Source organism: Lepisma saccharinum, chromosome 2, assembly GCF_977018435.1.
Source record: "Lepisma saccharinum chromosome 2, izLepSacc3.1, whole genome shotgun sequence".
NCBI lineage: Eukaryota > Metazoa > Arthropoda > Insecta > Zygentoma > Lepismatidae > Lepisma > Lepisma saccharinum.
The window spans coordinates 87626301-87649894 of record NC_139230.1 but is presented as its reverse complement, the minus strand read 5'-3'; the positions used below and the strand labels follow the sequence as shown (position 1 = coordinate 87649894).

At 36.9% G+C, this 23594-nt stretch overlaps 1 protein-coding gene across 1 annotated transcript in view; it reads left to right on the top strand.

Annotated features, from left to right (window-relative positions):
- The first annotated feature begins 82 nt into the window (after positions 1 to 82).
- LOC145984087 (inactive hydroxysteroid dehydrogenase-like protein 1) overlaps positions 83 to 23594 on the top strand; it is an 88605-nt gene continuing 65093 nt past the window's right edge. Inside the window, exon 1 of the mRNA XM_083117493.1 lies at positions 83 to 427. Within this exon, the coding sequence (XP_082973619.1) occupies positions 193 to 427 (235 nt within the window). The 5' untranslated portion in view covers positions 83 to 192. The remainder of the gene's footprint in view (positions 428 to 23594) is intronic.

The following is a 23594-nucleotide window of genomic DNA, read 5'->3' as shown; positions in this document are numbered from 1 at the left end:
ACAAAAAGTTTCGTGAATCGCACTTTACTACATCTTTTACTACAAAAAAAACTACAACATCGTTGTGGACTCGATTATGTAGTCATTTTCGTGAATCGCACAGGAACGTGTGACAGACGAAAGTCAATCCAATGTGATTTTCGAATTGATTGTGAGCGAAATCGCCATTCATGTGTTGACAACACTGACGTAATGGACGAATGTATCATAATCATGGCCTTAGCAGTAGATTCTGTAACAATGCTTATGAATCAATTATCAAGAGAATTTAAAGTTTATGATGACTGGCTAGTTATGATCGGATTATTTTATGTAGGGAAATTTGCACTATCCACGACGTGGTCTTTGATAGATGGACTAAAGGCACATTTGGTACCAAGGATATGGTCCACAGTCGACTTGGTTTCTAGATATGGAAAATGGGCAGGTATGATAAATCCTATAATTTGCGCTCTACTGGTTAATTTTAATGTATAGCTTCGATTGATTTGAATCCCACTCGAAACTCTTAAGTGCTATTTTGTTTAACCTATCCGTGCATATGAATATAAGCAGTACCTATTTCTGGGGATTGACTGACAACTATCTATTTACTGTAGGAAATATATATTTTATGTGGTGTTCTGTTGTCCACACACAACTCTACACATCAGTATTATTATTGTGATTTCTTGTGCAGTATTTACAGTATATTTGCCTTCTCAATAGACCAAACCAAAAGGGGGGTCTTGTGACCTTGAAAATTTTTATTTTTTTAAAATTATTATTATCGATACATTTCTATGTAACATACAATTTATTTCAATACGCTGAAACCACAAAAAACATATATTTGGTCCTGGGGCACTGCACCATTTTTGCGTGAAAACCTGTTGTATGCACACACAAATAGTTCCACTGATTAATTTCAGTTTATAGTTTCGAGTGGTTTGAATCCCACCAAAATTACAGGAGAAACTACTTACGCAAATCATTTTCTGTAGCGTTGTTGATGTTCGGGAATGTAGTTTTCATCCATTTTAATACGAATGCATGTGGTTTTCTACGAAAATCTATTTCCTACGTGCTATTGCTGCTGCTGCTGCCATTTGCTAATGGAACCTAACCTAACGGGCCTAATCTAACCTAGTAGGCATACCTCGTCCCCGTGATGGTTCGTGGGGCTATCGTGAATTTTTGGGCTCACGTCAATAGTTTGTTAGTCTAACGTCAATGGTTTAATAATTACTCTTTATGTCAAAAATTCAATTTTTTTTTGGTTAAAAAAGTTCATGAAATGTTTTTAATTTTTTTTTTAATTTAGGTATTTTGGTAATGATTAGATAAGCCAGAGACACATTTCTTGAAATTTACAGGAGAAAAGACGAGAAAGTACTAATGGAATTGAGTTCTTGTGGACTTTCTGAAGCTGCGGAAATTGTTTTTTCGAATCATGCAACTTATTTGGCCTGAAAGTAAGGTATTTTTCTTCGTTCATGCATCTCCGTTGCACGATAGCTCGTGCCACCATTACCGTCGACTACGTGAATCAAATGTTCCGTGCGTTCGATTACGTAACCTCCTGTCAGTGCACCAACCACGCGGTAGTTTTACAAGATGACGTGTGAGCGAGATTTTTTTTCCAATTTAATTTTCTATGTTTGCCTAACCTAACTGAACCTAACCTAAACTTCCGGGAATGGTTTGTGGATTAATAACAATCATTTTTTGGTTAATAAGTGTTAGTGTAACAACCACGCGGTAGGTTTATAAGATGGCGTGTGAGCAGGATTTTTTTTTCCAATTCAATTTTCTATGTTTGCCTAACCTAACTTACCTAACCTAACCTTCCGTGAATGGTTTGTGGATCAATTTTCTCTTAAAAACCTTTTGTGAATAGTTTGTGCGGCATTTATCAGTTCATAAGTTTGGAAACACTGCACATCAGCTGACGATAGACAACGTGAGTCAAGATTTGCCCGCCGAATTAGCAACGACCAATAAATAATTATAATGTTAAAAATAACACTTTTTTTCAAGTGATCCAAAGTTGAAAAATGTTCAGCTATGCATATGAGGTAAGTGGAAATGAATTTTATTTGAAAATGAACGAGTTAAATGTGTCTCCCGCTTATCTAATTGGTACCGGTATTTTTCATTAGAAATTCATTATTTCACCTAAAGAAATGTTCCGCAATGCAGAATAGTACGTTAGCAATGTAAAAAATGCGAAATAAATCATTGATAGGTGTCTCCGGTATAGTAAAGTAGTACCCAGTATTATTCTGATTAGCCTATCTGTGCATAAAGTGAACTAGACTTGCAGACTAACAGGGGTCGGAACGACTTGAGATGACCGGACCCCTCTTCGATTTTCTTCATAATTGGTATACTCACTAATTGAGGCCTTCTAATCACGAATCTTAAGTTAAAATTTGTCGTAAACGTCTAGAAATTGCAAAATAAGCTAAAATAAGGCATTAGTTTTTGTAATGGAAAGCATCGATTTTCGCGAAATTTTTTGTTTCACAAGCAAATATATATATTCCTGATACTACCACGACACCAAATTTTAACTATGTTTGCCTAACCTAACCGAAACTAACCTAACCACGCGCCAATTGTTTGTGGGGCTAGCGCCAATGGTTTGTGAGGCTAGTGTCAATGGTTCGCAATTTCTAGACATTTCAGACAAATTTTTACTTCAGATTCGTGATTAGGAGGCCTCAATTAGTGACTATGTCAAATATGAAGAAAATCGGAGATGGGTCCGGTCATCTCAAGTCATACCCAGGGGTCTAATGTTCTGGTTGTTTAATTATGAACTAATCATTGTGTACACACACACACACACACACACACACACACACTAACACACTTACTCACTGTTAACATGGTTTCATTTATCTTCATGCCTTTACACACACATATTTTCCCAGGTTATTGATGTTTAGTGGAGAGAGATTTTATTCTCTTACATATAGGCCTACATCAATATGTATATCGCTTTTCTGGTGGCCATTCATTTACTGTTGTCTTGGATATGGACTTTTGCGGGGCCGTCGACCCACTGTACCCCCTCGAGAATTACGTCGATTTTTTTTTAATCGACAGATTTCAACGTTTTACGTAATATAAAAGTGGTTCCAGCATTAGGAAACCTCAAATAACGGAGATATTTGATCGCAAAGTATGACCTGCATAAGCACAAGAAACTCCTATTCAGGACTACTATTGCTCATTTTTCCCGTAAAAAATTCCCAAACAGCAGCAAAACTAACACTCCTGGCATATCCTAACATTACTACGACCCCAAATTTTAACTATGTTTGCCTAACCTAACCTTACATAGTTCGTGGTGCTATCCGTGAATGGTTTGTGGGGCTACCCGTGCATGACATCAGTGTCAAATTTTAACTGCAGATTCGTGATTACGAGGCCTAAATTATTGACTATGCAAAAAATGAAAGAAAATGGGGAACTGTCCGGTATTGTAAAATCATGCCACAACCATTTCCAATACGAACGTGAATATATAATTTTAAAAAGTATTAGCCTTAAAACAATGCACTTTCTGCTACGTGGTTGCCCAGCTAAAGAAAGCTACGATACTGAAAATGTTGATACACTCCCCAATATGCATTTTTAATTACAGAAGGTCGTTTCAGGTCCATGGTAACAAAGTTAGAACCCACCTCACCTTAAGGAAAACCGTGACGCCACGAGCGGTGGTGCTCCACGTGATACCCCTGTCTTGCAGCAATGGCCCTGCAGCGGAGTTTCCATTGGAGGAGACTGCGTTGAAGAACACATTGGTCCAAACGATCATATTCCTCCTGACAAGCTTTCCAAAGACCCTCAATAGTGCGGGGTCATCTGCTTCCCAAGGCTCGTTTCATCAACGGAAACCCACAAAAATCCATGGAAGAGGCATCGGGGGATTTCACAGGGATGTCTGTAAAGGGAATTTTATGAATGCCCGTTTCACGTGCCATCCGATCCATGTATGCCTGCGTGAACTTTTCCGTATGACTGGAAGCCTTGTCCTGGTGGATGACAACACGAGATGTATCGCTGCCATAGAGAGAAGATATATCATGTCTGTAAAGTGGCTCCAAAATATTCGTCTGGTAATAGGCTGCATTTATTTTAGCCTTTTTTTCCACTCTGCGCAGTGGAAGTTTGCCGTTATGGCAGTAACCACCAACAACCATGAACCCGCGTGGAAAACTTTCAGCACATTCACGTACCCACTCAGATCGACCTCTTGCATCAAGTGGACGATAGTAGATGGCCCTTTTTTTACCACATCCCGACAGCTACACCCATGCTTCATTCAGGGACACCACATACTTCCAGCGGTTCCCTGCCAGATGTCGTTCGTAGAGCTTCCGACTGTTGGTCTTCCTCTCATGGACATGTGAGGTACGAAACTTATGAAATTGAGCCTTGTGCTTCCGCACAAGTTGTACATCTTGGGCTATGATGCGATTTACAGTTGCAGGGAAACATTGCACTGCCTGTGCAATCACTCTTTGCGTTGCAGGGTTTTCACATCACACCAAGGATCTCACTTTCCGCACAACATCGGAGGAACACTTGAGCTTCCGATATGTCCGAGGCCCACTTTCACTGGTTCCAGCAACAGGTACAGTGCAAGCTTTATGGCGATTTAACACTACATTGATGCCCTTCTTTGACACATGGAATGCTTTCATGTGGCACTGTTTAATTATCTGGGCATAACTATAACCAATGCCGGAAAGGGCACAGATGTACCCCTCCCAAAAGACTGGAATTTTTGGTGCCATATAAACACTCACTCACACACCAACCATCGTCTTTGCAAGTCAACACACAGTACTTTCATCCTACTGGCTCTAGCTGCTCTGTGCTATGCCTACGTGCTGCTCCCTGGTGATCGAAATCATTACCATCAACGTGAAACAACCTTCTGTAATAGCACTTACCACACTAAAAACGCACGCCCACCTTGGAAACAAAATCCCAGTACCATGTGACATGAACCGAAACATTGTCTGCAGTAAATCTCGCGCAACCTGACGTAACACCAGAATTGCCAACTTTCAATCTCAGATATTTCCAACCCAGCTCCAAGTTACATAACACAAATAACGTAACAACATGTTCCTTCATATCACATGCAGATGGCACTGATGAAAATGACGTAATAAATTGTCCCATCAAAACTCTTATTACTCCACTATAATACATCTCCTAAAGCTAAAAACAACACACATTGCTCGTGTAGAACATAATCTTCATAAAGGACACAAAAATCATCATCTTATCGCAGGGGTATGGAGCGTCGATGGTACGACTTTTGTTACTACTACATCACATAACATAAGGTGCAAAGGCATTTTATGTTCTTAAATGCCTTCATCATTAGGTTAGGCAGGTCAATTTAGGGGTCTTAGTATTAAAAATAGGCCCAAGTTCCTTTTGTTTAATTGCAATCTCAGCATGCTACTCATGCATTTTTTACATGATTTGATTTTGATTTATGTCTGTTAACACATACTGTGGAGCTTTAGCGATTACTTACTACGTCTTTCCTTGAGAATGTTTTTTCTCTTCCATATTCTACATAATTCTTTACTTGCCACCAGCCATTAATTTACTGTCACCGTAGTTACGGAAGGTAACACCTTCTCAGTCAAGCACCATATTTCATCTTCTGATGCCAGCGCGGAATGCTTTCATGGCTAGGTTTAAATGTCTTGGCATAATTCCCCTACATTTAGCCTGACAATGAAAATATTTAACCTAACGTCAGATTTTAAGTTTTTTTTTTTTTTACTAAAAATACCTATTTTTTAGAAATTCAAACCATGCTAATTACTTTCAAGGAGGTTCATATTTGGAATTGCAATCATTGCCACAATTTTACGATAATTGGTCTTTATCCTAGAAGACTTTGAAAAAATCAGTAAACACTTGGAACAGTTGCCCAAACAACATGATATCTAACAAAAACATAATGAAGATATACACACACATCTTGGAAATATACATTTTTGCTATGTTGTTGCAGGGGATTGTGTCACGTGCGTCTCAACTCAAGAAAATATACTCAGGGCTCTTACTTGAAAAAATCACAAACTACAAATTTCCGTAACCTCTAGTAATTTCATTATCACCAAACATTAATAAGCACACAAGTTTCCATATCACAGTTAGGCACAGGGTAACGGTTCTAATTGTTTAATATTTTTATTTCAAATTTTCATAGGAGAAGATGAATTATTGCAGAATTGTAGAAATGATTGTTACAGTAAATTTGAACTTTTGTGAAAGTAATTACCACTATTTGGAATTCTGAAAAGTGCAATTTATTAATGAAAAAGATGAAAAACTACCTTATGGAAGCATCTGCACTTCCCATTGACAAGGCATTTTTCATTCATATCAGAAAGAGTAAGTATCGCAAAATAGTGGAAATGATTTTGAAAATAATTTGAATCTTTCTGAAAGTAATAGCAGTGTTTGCAGTTATAAAAAGTCCTATTTATCAGCAAAAACAAGATATAAAAGGTACCTTACCCCTGCTTCCCAGCAAACAAGGCATTCCACAGACTACTGCCAACACAAGGCTTGAAGGGGTGTTGTTCTTGAGACCAGCACTGACATGGTGAGATGTTGAAAGAATTTCGGGAAATTATTGTAATGCTAAAAGGTCTGTATCTGGGCTGCCTAACCTAAGCAAGAAAGCATTGAGATTTTATTTGAATACTAATAGTCCTAAATCTAATTCGCCTAACGTAATTACAAAACCACTTTGCACCACACATGTGACCTAGATGGCAGCAGCAGTCTGTAACCAAGATGACAGTAAACAAATGGCTGGTTGCAAGAAAATAAGGTATGAATGCACAATATAGAGAATGTCTCCAATTCCTCCCCTACTTCTTATACTCACTAAATATGCAGTCCTGGTAACGTATCTGGAGTTAAGATTTGAAGGTCACTTGTAAAAATTGTACACTTACGTCTATATATGTTGCAAAATTACGTTCTTCATTACCGCAATCATTCTCCATACATAAACATAACAACCATGTTTGATGATATGAACAAGTGACGTTCGGCATTCGTTGGGCTGTCTACAGTGTTGCCACACTGTTCCTTCGTTACTTGCAGATTATTAGTTCTTGCTTAGACAGTGAGAATGATGAGGTAGAAGAGCATGTGTAATGTGGACTTTGATTAGAGGTAGGTTTGGCAACAGTGTTCGAGCATTCTAGAAAAATGGCATTTTGGACAATGAGGAAGCTAGTACTACAAAACTTATATTTTGTTACAATATGTGCTCATTGGGGAAAGATTTAACTGATATCCCCACAAAACTTTTTCCAGTAAAGTTAAGGTTAGAAAGTATCTTTCATTTCGTTAATATTTGGTAGATTATCTAATTTTGGCCTTCTGATCAGTACATTATGAATGGGTAGCCGCACGAACCATGCACAGATAGCCCCACAAACCATTCACAGATAACCCCATGAACCATTTCCGGTATGGTTAGGTTAGGCAAGCTTAGTTAAAATTTTGTTCGTAAAACAATGCAATACAGCTTTAAAAAAAAATTCTCACAGTCGGTTACACGTCTGACTACCATGCTAAAGGTCCTGGGTTCGATCCCCGGCCGGTTCAAGTCCGGTAACTTTTCTAACGTTGGAAGTGGCCCCGGCACCCACCCAGCGTCGAATGACATTGGTACCTGGGGGAAACCCTGGAGCGAATTTACAATATAGAGATATTCTCCAATTTTGTTAATATTTTGCATACTCACTAATTTAGGCCTCACAACCATGAAACTGAAATTAAAATTTGGGGGTCACGTCTAGAAATCCGAAAATATGGGGGTACATGATCTCGACCAACAATGTAGAATTGCTAATTATTTATCGCAAGATCTATCGTTTCACAATGAAATATACATATTCCTGATATAGTACAACCACAAATGTTAACTATGTTTGCCTAACCAACTGCAACTAACCTAACCTTCCTGTGAATGGTGCGTGAGGCTATTCGCCAATCGTGACCTATACGTCCATGGTTCTACACTTTTGTAGGACGTAACTGGTGAAGAGATATTTTAAATCAAAGGAACTGAATCACCATTTTCAAACTTACTCCAATTAAAATCTGCATTCCACATGCTCTTATCAATACACGGCACGGTTTCTGTACAATTTCAAAGCGTGCACGCGTTGACAAATGTAACTACCCTCCTTCGGCAGAACACCAAATTCCATCAATTTGTTAACCAAACCACGACCATCTTCTTCTACACTCCACTTATATAACTGTAGGACGTTAACAATCTTTTCATTTCTCTCCTCCATTCTTCCACGACCAATGCTGTGAACCAAAGAGAATCGCTCTGAACAACGTCGCAACGCTCTAGACAGCGGAACGAACATTGATCATCATTTCTTCACATCATCAAACATGGTTGCTATGTTTGTTTACGGGGAATCATCACGATAATTAACAACGTTATTTTACAAGTTCTACAACTCAATGTTCAATTTAAACATGTTAACCCCAAATATTATGTCCATATAGGTAAGTACGACTGTATATTTAGTGAGTATAACAACTAGTAAAGTAATTACAGCATATCTCTATATTGTAAATTCTTACCAAAACCCTGGGGGGTAAAGGCAGTCAGGGGCGTGATGCTGATCACATCACCCCCACTCACGACCGGATCGAGAAAGTATGGGGCATTACCCCCACACCCCCTATATGCCTTCATGGCATGGTGCTAAGCACAGGGGAGCACTTTATATATATATAAAATATACACACACTTACATCAGCTTTTTTCATGATTTCCAGACGTGACCCCCACATTTTAACAACAGATTCGTGATTAGAAGGCCAAATTTAGTTAGTATTCCAAATATTAACGAAATTGGAGACATTCTCAATATTCTACATTCGCTCCAAAAATAATCATGTTTCGATTGTTTAATTCCGATTTCATTGTGGTACACAGGCATTTTTTTTTCATTGTTTGGTTTCTCTTTATGTCTGCTAACACTTACTTCGGAGTTTTAGCCATTACTTGCTGCATATTTGCTTGAGAATGTTTTTTCTTGTGCATATACTCCTATATGATTCTTCCCTTGCAACCAGCGATTTGTTTACTGTGTTCTAGGTTATAATAGGTTAAATATATTTTGTATTTTCTTTGGATAGATGCTTGTTTACACAAAGCTATCTTGTGAAAAGTCAATGTCCAAATTTTTTTATGGTTTCCCGGAAAGTTAACATATTTTCCTAATAATAATAACCTATGGTGTAACAGGCCTTGAGGACCAAAGCCTACCTACAGATTGCCAGCCTCACTTTCACATTCCAGTGATCATCCAACCAGTTACAGGGTGACACATGGTCAGTGTGACAAAACCCGGTCAGTACTGTAGGTTTTTTTATGACCAGGTTACTCTTCTCATTTGTAGTTCCCCAATTTCCTCACAATGGTGGATGGCCACAGGACACACACACTGGCTGAAATCTCCAGAGAGAAGTTATTATACTTCCCCCAGGAGACTAACAATATTTTTGGTAGTCTCCTGAAAAACATTAATTTGGAAATTTACTACACTTGGAACAATTCATGTCAGTGAGTAGTTGCAGCTTTCCACTAATGGTACCCTGCTTGTATGTCTTAACCTGTTCAGACAGCCCTATGTCTTACAAACCTTTCCATTCATAATAGCTATTAATGGGCTTACTATGTCATTCGTATGATGTAATTAATAAAAAGCAATCATTTGAATTGCACGATATTTCATTAACACATTGAGCACCATGTGTATGAAAAGTGATACACACTCCTCCACAATAATATATCATAGTTTGCATGTTTAGTGCCACAAGGAAATGAGTGAGTTGACTGTCCTGAACCAAGTTGACATTCATGACTAGGGAACAGATTTTAAAGTGCTAAAAAGAAGGATTTAGGACTTTATGAGCTCCATTTTAGGACTTTTAGGTTTTTATAATAAATTAATAGGCTCTGCAATTATTACTTAATAATAATTATATGAAATAACGAATTTTTGTACACAAAAAGGCACTATTTTCAGTGCCATGATTCTATTATTTAGTTATAAAAAAGATATGGTTTGTCTAATACAAAATCTTTGTATTATTTTGAAGCGCTGCATCACTATATGCTTTTCAATATTCTCCGATGTGAAGTTCTTCCAGTACGTGAGTAGGCACTTGTACAGTCACTGACACTTCTGGATTGTAACGGTACCATTAACTTTCAATAGAATCGTTACAACCCAGAATTGTTCATGACTGTAAATGGAGAACCTTCTCTCCGTGCCACAAAAAGTTATTGGTGCAAACTTCATAAATACAACTGCTGCTAATTTTGAAGGCAAGTTTGGGGCTCCCTGAGAAATAGTGGTAACATCATCACCTTTTAACGAAGAGGTCATAGGTTCGATATCCATTGGAGGCACTTAGTGGTTCAGATCCCACTTTAAACTGTAGGCCCAGTCCCAATTAGTATGTGTGTGCATAAAGTGGGCTTAAACAATTAAAGCTCAAACTGCAGACAGGTTCGCAACCTGGAACATGCAGCTTGAAGAATTAATACAGTGCATTCCCATGTGACTACATACACCCCTTGCATCCTCCCCTGGCAAGAATCCTTGCTGCCTGTGATATTGTCAAAATTGTTGCAGGCATGTTAGAACGGATACAACAGAGTTTCTTGCAACGCTGTCGTGCCTGCATCGATGCTGGGGGTCGCCATTTTGAACAACTACTCTAACATTTTCGTCATGGAGTGCTACGATACACTTAGTAATTTTGGCTTATAACTTTTTAATGAAATGTTTCTGAACTTGGGTTGCTTACCTCATATTGGTGCTTGGGTCAGTCCCCATCCACTCTGCCAGTTTGAATTAAGGTCACGGAAACACCCTGTTTCCATTTAATTGAATTAGAATTTTTGATACATTGGAATCACACAGACAGACCCTTTATATTGTTGAAATATTTGCATGTGTATGTGTGTGGGTGGTGAAAGGCAGTAATACGTAAAGCTGAATTAGAGAAAACATCTGCTTATACTCTTGAATTTTTGGAAAGTTTGCCTTGAAAACCGGGAATTATACTCGAATTTTATTGTGATCCTAGAGTGGGCACCCTGTGTAATGACTAGGGCTAGGATTTTGATGCAAATGCATCTTCTTTTTGGTAAGGCAGAAACGTTGCATAAGTAAGTAGGAACGTGTTTTACATGTAAGTGAATAAAATAGGATGACTTTGTTAGGGCATTTTTTTTTTTTTTTTTGCAGTTTTTGACCCTTTTTGGAGTAAAGGTCATTTTTTAAACTTTTTAAACTGTTTGACATTTTTCGGCCTTTTAAAAGTCATCTTATGCATTTTTCTACATTTTGGTGAAAGAAGGGGCATTTTTACATGCAAATGTAACCCTTTGAAGGAGAGAGGTTCCCGACTCTCGTCTCATTGCCTTCAGCGCAATTCTGAATGATTGTGTTTGAAGAAACAAAGAAATTCTGTGCAGTATTGTTGATACAAGTTGTTGTGTAACAATTCAGCTCAAACAATTTGATTTCCCCCTATATCAGTAAATACATTGTCACCAACCGAATGGGTTATTGTTCAAAATTCCTCTTTAGTTTAACTCCACGGTATTGAACGTGACTTAACAGCAAGTGATGTTGTTCATTTCAAGTACACTCCTCTTGTGTTGGTGGAAGTTGAGAAAAGTTTTTCCATGTACACTTCTGTTCAGAAGAACTGGCACACTTGATTGAGTTAAAGATCAGCTTCGGAGCCGATCGAGTGTGGCAGTACAGCTGAAGTAAAGGTTCGAAAAAACAGCACTCTGCAGTATTGCTTACCACTAAAGTTTTTCAATGGATGCAGGGAATTTTCTGACTTTCCGAGTGAAAAGAAACAACAGTTACAGGAAAGTCTTGCATTTTAAGTATTAATGCAATGCAGTGTCCAATTTTACAAGAGAATGGCTGGGAAAAAATCAAGAAAATGTGTTCTAGATACTAAGTATTCTATAACTAATAATAATAATAAAAAAAACTGTCTCAATCCCTTCGCTTGGGGATAAGCTCATATTCATTTGACAGCATAGGGGAGTGGATGGTGGTTCCATTACATCATTCCCTAGCTTAATGTAACAGCAACTTCGACGTTCACCAAGAGGACCCGGGTTTGAATTGACCTCAGCGTGGGTGTTCTTTGTGAGTATCCCTTCATCAATTTTCCCATATTATCATTTATCTTCTTCGTTGCGATTAACTAAAAGTGGAATAACAGTGATGCTAACAAAAAATAAAACAAATTGATATTCAAGATGCGGACAGGAGAGAATGAACAATCCAAGGCAATAAGAATATCTATCATGGCCTGAATGACGTGACTTCAGGATCACTTTCATTACTTTCTATTAAGTATGCAAACTGCTTTTCTAGCTTGTAATTTGAACACGAAAGTAGGATAAGAAATCTCCCAAAATCAGTACAGGATGGATGAATGTTTTCATATTTTCCTGAAAAACCACTCTTCTTCATCAAATAGTTAGTTTAAAAATATAATTATGTATGTGTGATTGACTTATAAGATTCATCGCCACATATCAGAATCTGCTATATGGAGAGAAGCTAGAGCACGAAGATTATTAATGGTTGGAAACACTAACCTTGCACAAAAGCACATCTTCGATCGTCTTCATTAATATACACACACAACGTTAACTTATAGTCTGCGAGCAATGTGTGCACAGCTTAGAGACACTATACCATGAAGCGTATTGCTTTCAATTTAATGTAGTTAGAGAGAAGGGACATTGAAAGTTTGGAACCAGACAGGTAAAAGTCCAATCTTCTGGAGAAATCACCCTAATAGCATGCCTTTTCGCACCGCGACTTGTGTCCATGTCTTTAAATTGCCAGCTTCGTATGCTGAAATCCTAGGTTCGATTCCCCATGTGGTCAAATCTTTTTTTCTTCATTTTCTGCCAAACGGGTGTCATGAATACATAGTATTTTACCGAGTCACAGCTTTATACTTTGTTGTTGTTCATGTGGCAAGAAGAAAATAATTATTGAAAGGACTATGCATGTAGCAAAATTTTGAGTTTGGAATGTATTTTTCTTTATTGTGTTGTTACTGAAACTCCTTGCATATAACTACCACTTCTGATGTTTTCTTCTGGTATCCAATCCCACTGTAAGATCAAACGTCATTCCTCTTTGAAAAAAAAAATCACAGAATTTATGTTCAAAACTTTGGGATACATCGGTAAGTAAATATTAATGTTTTCCGTTTTTCATTTACCACTTCCCTCATTTCATTCCTCACACACACACACAAACACTGACAGACTGGTTTTGATTCTATATCAATAATTCCCGAATGAGAAGAGGAATTTACTGTTAAAATTGTAAAGTCATGACATTCCTGTCTGCCTGATTGAAGGTGTTTTTATAAAAAACAAATACAAATAATCTTCAACTACTATTATTGGATGAAAATCAATTGATGTTATGTTAAGAAAACAAACGTAAATTGATGTTATTGATATAATTAGATATTTAGATTATTTTCAGCATATAAATAATTATTTGTGTCCTAAATTTTATGTTGACATGCAAGGGGAGGCATGCCACCCTAGCTCCTCTTCCTGACTAAGCTGTGTATGCTGTTCATTTGTGTCTGTGATTGAATCATTCACCTTACTGCCTTTCATTCTCATTTTTGCGATTAGCCAAAAGTAACAGAAAATCGAAGTAAAATAAACGAAAGTAAATCAGCAAACAAATTATCTAATTGAAACTTCCTCTTCTCGCGCTGTGGCCACAGTGCTAGACAAAGATAAGGAATCATGTGTTTTCGTCGCACCTGGTTCCTCACCAGGAAGCAAGAGTGAGGTTCCTTGCAGAACCCTTCGCACACAACGAGTGCATAGAGCGCATGCATCATGGGGCTGACACATCTCGTTTTACTCTTGAAATTAGAAGTCTGAAACTTCATGACGTGAGTTCGAACCCTGGTGAGATATATTTTTTTCCCCCCGTAGGTGAAATTAGACTCCATTATTTCGACTCAATTTGGCATCTATGAATATGATTAATGCATAACATAATTGCTAAAGTCACCAACTTTCAATTCAATAGCAAACATTCAGATGTCAAAAAGTAGTGCCAAGGAGAAACCTATGTTTTTTCATTTTTAGAGGGAAATGCACAAAAAAGAACAAAACTTCCACAGCGTTGCCGCATTGCTGCGAGAATCGCTCAAGTGCATTCCGTTGAGCCGATCCAAAGTATTGTCGCAGCATAAAATAATGAATGAAATATTTATCATATTGCAAATAGAGTACTGCTGTTTTTTTGGTTTTTTTCCTAGCTTTTATCTTCATTTGAACATCGTCTCCTTCAGTACCTGGCAAAGGTACATAGTGGTTCGGATCCCACTTTGAACTATAAGTCCAGTCCCGATTAGCCTACCTGTGCATAAAGTGGACATAAAGAGAACATCATTTTCCCAGTATTATTTTATGTCTCACATTTAAACAGATATATTGAGTAAAACAATGTTCAATGAGGACGATTTGAATGAAGTCAATGAGTGATCCAGTCTTCTCTGTATATAATAATAACGCACCTGCTGTGTACAGCGATTTCATAAGAAAGGGAAACAGCGAGGTGCATACTAGCGATAACAACACATAGAAATTATATTTAAAATATTTCGCATTTGAAGCCTTCATGCCAACTAACATTTTAATAAAATATATTTCAAGCAAAAATGCATATAAATTGTGTTTATCTTGCAAAATTAACTTAATCATTGTATTGAGTAGTGGTGGTGGTTTCAGTCTTTAATGCACCTGAAATATTGCTTTTATATTTTGGTCTGTTTCACAGCTTCAATTCTTGTAATAAGCAAGGGGTTGTGGGTTCATTAAGAGAGACAAAAGGACTAAAAAACATTAATAAATTTTCAATAAATATGAGTGAAAGGTAAAAGTATAAAATGCTGTTCATAATGGATTCTGTTGAACTGGATAATTAAAATAGAAGTTGTGTATCTTTCTTCTCACCACACCTTGGAAAAACTTGCCCAATAAAATATTGAGTTGATGCAAATTTTTTGTTGTTCCCTTCTTCTTGACATACCTTTTTCACTGTGCTGACGTAACCCCCAAACACACTGCTGTGCATTTGACACCTTGGTTTATGTCGTGAGATGAGCCTATTCATTTCGCCTGGTTGAAATATGTCTTGGCACTGACTATAATTTTTTTGTAACATTATGATATTACCGTCTTGCCATTTTCATGCAACAAAAAAATCACTTCACAGAATCGCCACCACTCAATGCAGTGCGTACGAACAAACATGTAAACTTGTGAGAGACCGACTGCCTGGATAGAATGCACGCAGGAATTATTATGGCTATGTTGGAGTTCAGGCAATAATTTATGGCAGAAATGTAAACACAGAAGTGACAAAAGAAAATTTCGGCATCTCTACAATGCTTTTCTTTGCACAACACTTTGTTTCGGTTCATTTCCCGTGTCAAAGGTGCTTGGGCACGGAGTTTAAAAGGCAAGCAGCGACGCTTGGCAACGCTCTACATGCATTCTTAACAACGATGGGAATTGCATGGGAACTGGTTGGCAAGGAAAACAATTCTCTCTGTTATTTTCAATTTGCACAGTATGCAAGAACGAGATATGAAAGTTTGATTTTTATTCCACGGCCTTCATTTTGATATGAATTTCATGACCATTGGGCTGACAATTGCTGAGATTGCAACATCATAATTAATCATTAATTGTGACTGTTCCACAGATGATAGTACCCTTATATTTGGCTGAGATATTTTTACATAAACGAGGTTCAATCACAAAGAAATCATATTTTTACAACTGCTTTACACGAAGCTACACATAATTGAATTTGACGTATGTAAAAAACACCCGAAAAATCTACACTTTACGAACATTTTTGTCTCAATAGAAAACAGAGTTAAAATCACCTTGTCTTGCTTTTGTCTAATTTTTTTTTATTTTAAAACATAAACTAAACGTAACGTTTCAAACTTCTAGCAAGGTCTTCTTCAGACTCTGTACCAAGTACAAGTGAAACAAGGTACAAAACAGGAAGATGTATATACACAAAAATCACTCCCCTCCAGACACAAAATTATTAGAAAGTTTTTTTTTTCTGGAACATTCCAGCAGGTAGCCTTCCCTTGTCAACTGTACTTTCACCTGACAGGCGATTTAGCTAAACATTTCCTATCATCTGGAAAGTGTTTGGACTCTTTATCTCATGCTCTTTTTTCTTTCTTTCTTCATTCCTCTTTCGCTCTTGTCCTTTCCACTTTCTCTAACACCTTCCATTCTTTGTTTATCTTCAGTCCCCCATTCCAGTTCATTCTGTCTTCTACTCCTGTCTTCTCTATTTCCTTGGCCTCCTTCCATTTTCTCACTAGTACTCTCTTCTCCCATCCTATCTGCTTAGCCTCATCCAACTCTATGTCATGTCCTGTTTGTCTCGTGTGTTTTAATACCCGCTTTCCTAAGCACTTTGCATATCTTTTCTGTGGTCTTCCCCATACTGCTTATTCCAAACCACCTCTCTTTTTCCTTCTCTTCCTCTTCTCCTCTGCCACCTTTCTTCCTTCTTCTGTTTATGTCCAGTCTATCCTCCTCCTCATAGCCATTCTTTTCCAGCTGTTTCCATTGGCTATTTATTTTGCCTTCTTTTTCACATTCTTTCGTGCATATGTTCTTTATTCTGTCCTCCAGAAAGAGGAGAGAAGATGGAAGAGGAATGAAGAAAGAAGGAAAAAGAGCACGAGATAAAGAGTCCAACCACTTTCCAGATGATAGGAAATGTTTAGCTAAATCAGGTGAAAGTACAGTTGACAAGGGAAGGCCACCTTCTGGAATGTTCCAGAAAGAACAATTTTCTAATAATCTTGTGTCTGGATGGAGGGGAGTGATTTTTGTGTATATATATATATATCTTCCTGTTTTGTACCTTGTTTCATTTGTACTTGGTACAGAGTCGGAAGAAGGCCTTGCTAGAAGGTTGAAATGTTACGTTTAGTTTATGTATTAAAATAAAATAAATTTCTGCCTTGGTCAGCATTTTGAGTGTTTAATAATGTTGTGTGTGTATATTAATGAAGACGATCGAAGGCATGCTTTTGTGCAAGGTTGGTGTTTCCAACCCCTAATAATCTTTGTGCTCTAGCTTCTCTCCACGTAGGAGATTCTGATATGTGGCAAGGAATCTTATAAGTCAATGGCACGTACGTTATTGTATTTTTAAACTAACTATTTGATGAAGAAGAGTGATTTTTCAGGAAAATATGAAAACATTCATCCATCCTGTACTGATTTTGGAAGATTTCTTATCGTACTTTCGTGTTCAAATTACAAGCTAAAAAAGCATTTTGCATACTTAATAGAAAGTAATGAAAGTGATCCTGAAGTCACGTCATTCAGGCCATGATAGATATTCTTATTGCCTTGGATTGTTCATTCTCTCCTGTCCGCATCTTGAATGTCAATTTGATTAATTTTTTGTTAGTGTCGCTTTTCTTCCACTTTTAGTTAATCGTGACGAAGATGATAAATGATGATATGGGAAAATTGATGAAGGGATACTCACAAAGAACACCCATGCTGAGGTCAGAATTCAAACCCCGGGTCCTCTTGATGAACATCGAAGTTGCTGTTACGTTAAGCTAGGTAATGATGTAATGGAACCACCATCCACTCCCCTATGCTGTCAAATGAATATGAGCTTTTCCCCAAGCGCAGGGATTGAGGCAGTTTTCTTTTGGATTAGATATGGAATACTGAGTATCTCGAAAATATTTTCCTGAATTTTCCCCCACCATTCTCTTGTAAAATTGGACACTGCATTGCATTAATAATTAAAATGCAAGGCTTTCCGGTAACCATCGTTTCTTTGCACTCAGCAAGTCAGAAAATTCCCTGCATCCATTGAAAAACTTTAGTGGTAAGCAACACTGCAGAGTGCTGTTTTCCCGAACCTTTACTTCGGCTGTACTGCCACACTCGATCGGCTCCAAAGCTGATCTTTAACTCAAACAAGTGTGCCATTTCTTCTGAACAGAAGTGTACAAGGAATTCTTGTCCGAAAACCATTCACTTTTGAAAATTTACATATGATTTTTGTTGTGTACTGCAACTCAGTACTTAAAGTGTAAAAGATGACAAAAAGTGAACTTTCTTAGTTTTACTACCATACGCAGTGAACATGTGATAGATACTGTAACGTTAATTTGTAATTTGAATTTCTCTTGGTAGTTTTTAAATTTGTTCTACAAATCTTTCAGAATTTTTAGGTCATTTTTCTTAGTTTATAGGGAATTTTCTTGCATGTGTTAGGTCATAAAGGCATTTTTTAAAAGTCATTTTTTGGCAATTTTAAGGTCATCAAAATCCTAGCTCTAGTAATGACCATAATCTGCTGGTTGAATGTGTGTATGCCTACCAACAACAGATCGCTGTCTTATCTGTCTAACCTTGGAACTCACAGTGTGCAGAGCGTATGTCAGAAACTAACAGAACTTTCATTACCTTTATAGTTCCATGAAAAGTGTTAACTTTTTTATGTAACTAGGCTTCTAGACTAATGTGTTTTTCAAAATACAATAATAATGAATGACAAATAGAAGTTAAGAAGAACTATCAGTTTAACAGTGTTGAATGCTTATGAAAAAGTTAGTGTTGTGAAATGAGTAATTTATTATGAATTGCCATAATGATTTCTTATAGTCATTGTTTGTACTACTACTAGTAGTAGTAATAGAAAGTAATTTTCTAGCATACCCCCAAAGCAAAAATTTTAATTCATGCACTGTTGCCAGCACATTTCATGAGCCACTGAAAATATCTCCTTGAGCTAGCTGTAGCTTTTGATTGACCGTTTTATGATCCCTGCTTTAAAATTTTCAAACATTCATTCCTTTCGTGCTCACGTATATGTATTTTTCATGCAAAAAATACTTGAATTTATTATCATGGTTACTTAGCATAATTTTGCACAAATTAATATTTTCTGCAACCTTAAAAGGTGTTAATCAGTTTCTCCAAGCTTGAAGCGCAATTTAAAACTCGCTTACAGTATTCTAAATGCCTTACTGTACAACTTGAAAAAAATCATAACCTACACTAACTTAGTGAAAATAGCACAAAGCTATCTTCACCATTTTGTAAAGTTTCGAACTCCATCTAACAAATGATGAATATAAGGTAACATAAATATTCTGCCTACATAATACATTGAATATCCAATATTAGCTCATTAATAGACTTTGGATTGATATACACTAGAAAACGTCAAAATATGCATGCAACTATGCACTAAAAATCACATTAATATGCCCTAAATATGCAATAAAGAAGTAAATATGCAATAAAAAATTCTGCCTTTAAATGATCAAGTTTATTGCAAGTACAAATGTGAATGAGTTACAGTGGCATAAGATATTGATGTATGTAAAAATTTAACATAGAACTCTACGTCTATTTATATAAAACAACAATTGGACTCAATGTGACATGTAATACAGGAAACTGTAATACACCGAACTGTACCTCTATTTACGATGAAACAACATTTGGACTCCAAATTAAAGTTACTGACCTTTAGAGTTGCAATACACAACTATGTATTTTTCAAGATTTTGTGGCAAAAATTTTTTCGTCTGTCACTTAACACATTTTTGTACACGGAACATGTTCTTTCCATCTCACAACTTGTTAGAGGGCAATATTTTAATGAAGAAATGTCACTTGCTGAGAAATCTAGAAAGTCTTGATTCCCTTTTCCTTGAAGCACCTGACTAACATGTTATACAAATTTTAATCCTGGATTTTTTGTAACAATTGATTCTGTCTTTTGAATAAATGCTGCTCCAACTGCCCCTGGAGGAATTTGGGTTGTCACTGATTGGAAGAGTTCCAATGAGGCAGAGAGTTCTAGGCCACGTTCTTCCAATTGTGTTATTCGTTTTGGAAGCTGACTGAAGTGAGCTTTGATAAATGCAAGTTGACTTTTGATATTGTCTGCATTGCTGGCCTCCACCGCTTCCTGAATACACTTAGCTTCTCCGGGATCCAATTTACTCAGTATCTGGAATGTAAAGTTTATCGTATCTTAAATTTGAAGAAAAACAAAAACATAAATCCATCAAAATGCTTGACAGTCCCAAGTTCAAATTCTATTTTTAAATTCGAGAACCCTACACTCACATTTGAGAGAGGGTAATTCTTCTCTAATTCTACCATTAGTTCCAACCCTGGCGTTAGGGTGAAGTTAAAAAGTATACCCTTGTGGGAAGAAAGTTTTGACTTTGCCCCAATAACTAGAGGCACATATTTTTGGTAAATAAAAAAGCAAAATTTCGGTACGAAAACGGAGTCAATTTCGGGTTCAAAAGCGGTAAATAAAATGAAATATCGGTGTTATAGCGGTGAAAAATTGGATGAAAAGTGGTATATAAAAAGACATTTTGATTTTAAAATTGTGAATATAATCCTAAATTTGATTTAAAAACTACACTTATTCCACAGAATTAACATTTCACTTCTAATAGCACATTTATGTAGTTATAAGAGTATTAAGTTTATTTCTGTGTAAAGGAGTCCATTTTTGCTTCTCCAATATTAACAGCAGAATTAATCAATTTTCCGGGAATTGCATAACTCACAGGATACTTCAGACTTCGGAAAGTGTCGCGTCGGTATATAAATGGTAAATTTCGTGTTTAAGAGTTAATTTCGCTTTTTGCAGTTAATTTCGCATTATTTCGTGACAAAACATGGTCACAAAATGCATCTCACACATTTCAAAAACATGAAAAATTAACACTACAACGTGTTTTTTCAAATTTCGTTTTTTCGTCAAAAACGAAATATGCATGCCCCTACCAATAACACAAATGCGTTCAAAAAAAAAATATATATATTCAATGAAAAAAAATCTGTCTCAATCATGTGAAATTGTTAGAGAGGGCCAGGCAATATTTGACCCACATTTATGTAATCGTTGACCCACATCTATTATACCACTTTGGTATATTTTCCAAATTTGCTAGTTAGCAGGAAATATAATAATTAACTCCTCCTCTTACTGCAAAGAAAGAAACAAAATTACAAAATACTTACAGAAGACATTTTCTCCATTAACTGATAGGCTTCCATCACCAGCAATCCACTGCTTGAGGAGAAACAATTTCAAAGATTTATCTTTTGGGATTGCGCACGATGTATTCACAACACAACTACTTTCTCAACTGGCTACTTGAGGTCAGTGATGTATGCCTGAAAAGGTGGCAGGTCTTGTATGAATGCGATGTAAATCACACACACACACACACTCCACATGACGCTGGAAATTCCAGAGAGGCATTTCCTCTGATAATCTGATAAAGATAAAGCTAATTTTAACTTTGAAACCAGGAAATTCTGTCCACACATTTCCAGGAACCGGTTTCAGTGAATGAAGTTTTTAAAAAGTAAAAAATGTACAATTGTTAATTGAATTATGCATTTATATGCATTAACATTAAATATATGCACTAACCTCCAAAATATGCACTATAAAAGCTGTGCCATTTGACCCCAAAACATCTAGAACGCATAGTTTTTAACACATCATATTGATATACCCTTGTAAAAAAACATGCAAATATGCTAAAATCCTAACTCTACTCATTAATTGCTGACAGTTATGTCACATATTTTCTTCACATGTTAATGTTGCAACAGTTCTGGTGTGTGGTGACATATCTTAAGGAGTAGACCAGAAAAGTAGCATGACTCTTCTGTAGTGATGCAGGTCCAACTTCCATATCAAATATGAGTCTTAAGAAGTTGAACAGGATGGTTACAAGGGCATTTGTAACATTGTAATTAAGTCTTAAAACAGCTTTGAAGCTTTTGGCTATATAATTTGTGTATTTAAGTTGCAGAATTCATTAATTGTGGTGACATTTTGCCCCAAAAGGTAAATTGTGAAATTTTTCATGTTCTTGTATACTGGCTCAGCCTCTCCATCTACACTATGTTTACATTTGTCACCGGACACCACTCAAAAAGTGCTTGGGATCATCTGTACACGTCATACAACCTATAAAAGGTGTTGCCGGTTGAGAATACACTCATACCAGCTACAGCAGTCAATATGGACAAACAACACGAACTGAGTGAGGCGGAACAAGGGATGATCATTGGAGCTCACAGGTTTGGGCATTTGACCTGTGATATTTCCAAAAAAATTTAGATGCCCCGGTCGACAGTGAGTGATGTTATCGTGAAGTGGAAGCGAGAGGGGGTCATGACATGCCGACCCAGACCCAGTAAACTGAAAATACCTACCTACCTACCTACCTACCTATGGCAATTCGACTCGTTTTCAGGCCATCGCCTCCCAACTTTCTTCCTCCAGAATGTCCTGTCTTGGTCTACTCTTCTCCAGTTTCTGATGTGAAGGATGGAGTCTGCATTCTTCTGGATACTATCCTCCCATCTGATCATTAGTCTTCCTGCAGGACTTCTTCCTCCCATGTTAGCTTCTAGCATCTTCTTCAGGATCCGGTGCTCATCCATTCTAGCTACATCTTTTTATTCTTATGTATATAAAGATAGGTACTTCCTTATAAAGTTTGTAAATTTCGTCATTACATCTAATTTTCACACTCCTTGTGATTGAATAGGGCCAAAGATCCTTCAGAGGATTTTATGCTCAAATGAGTCGAGTTTGTTAGGAGCTTGTTCCGTAAGAGTCCATTCTTCACATCCATATACTACAATACTACGAATGAGTGTTTTGTATAGCATCACTTGAGCTCTCCAATTGACATCTCTACATCTGATTCAAGTTAATATCGAGAAGTAGGCCTTATTTACTGTTTGAATACGTACTTGTATTTCTGCTATTTCTTCATTTTTTAAATTCAGTTTTGTGCCTAGGTATGAGAAGTTGTTGGTCATTTTGATGTTAAAGTTTTTTATTACCATGTTCTGTTCACAGTTTCTTCTTTTCCTTGACTGGATTAATATCTTTGTCTTATTCTTGTTTATTTTTAGTCCAACTTTCTTGCCTTCCTCATTCAGGTCCTTAAAGACTTTTTTTACTCTTCTTAGTGATCTACCCATGAGGTTAATATCATCTGCATATCCAACTATTTGTGTAGATTTGTATTGTAGAGTGCCTCTGGTATCAATTCGTAGCTGCCTGATAACGTATTCCAACACCAGGTTGAAAATAGTGGGGCCAATCCATCGCCTTGCTTCAGCCCTTGCTTTACTTCATAGAAGTCTCCCAATTTTGCTTGGATGTGTACAGAGGCAAAGGTACTCTTCATTGTCAGTTCTACCAATCTGACTAACTTTTCTGGTATTCTGAATTCTCTCATGACGTATCTATCATATCTCTATCTATGGAGTCATAAGCTTGCTGGAAGTCAACGAAGATTTGAAAAACATCTGTGTTATCTTCCCAACAATTCTCCAA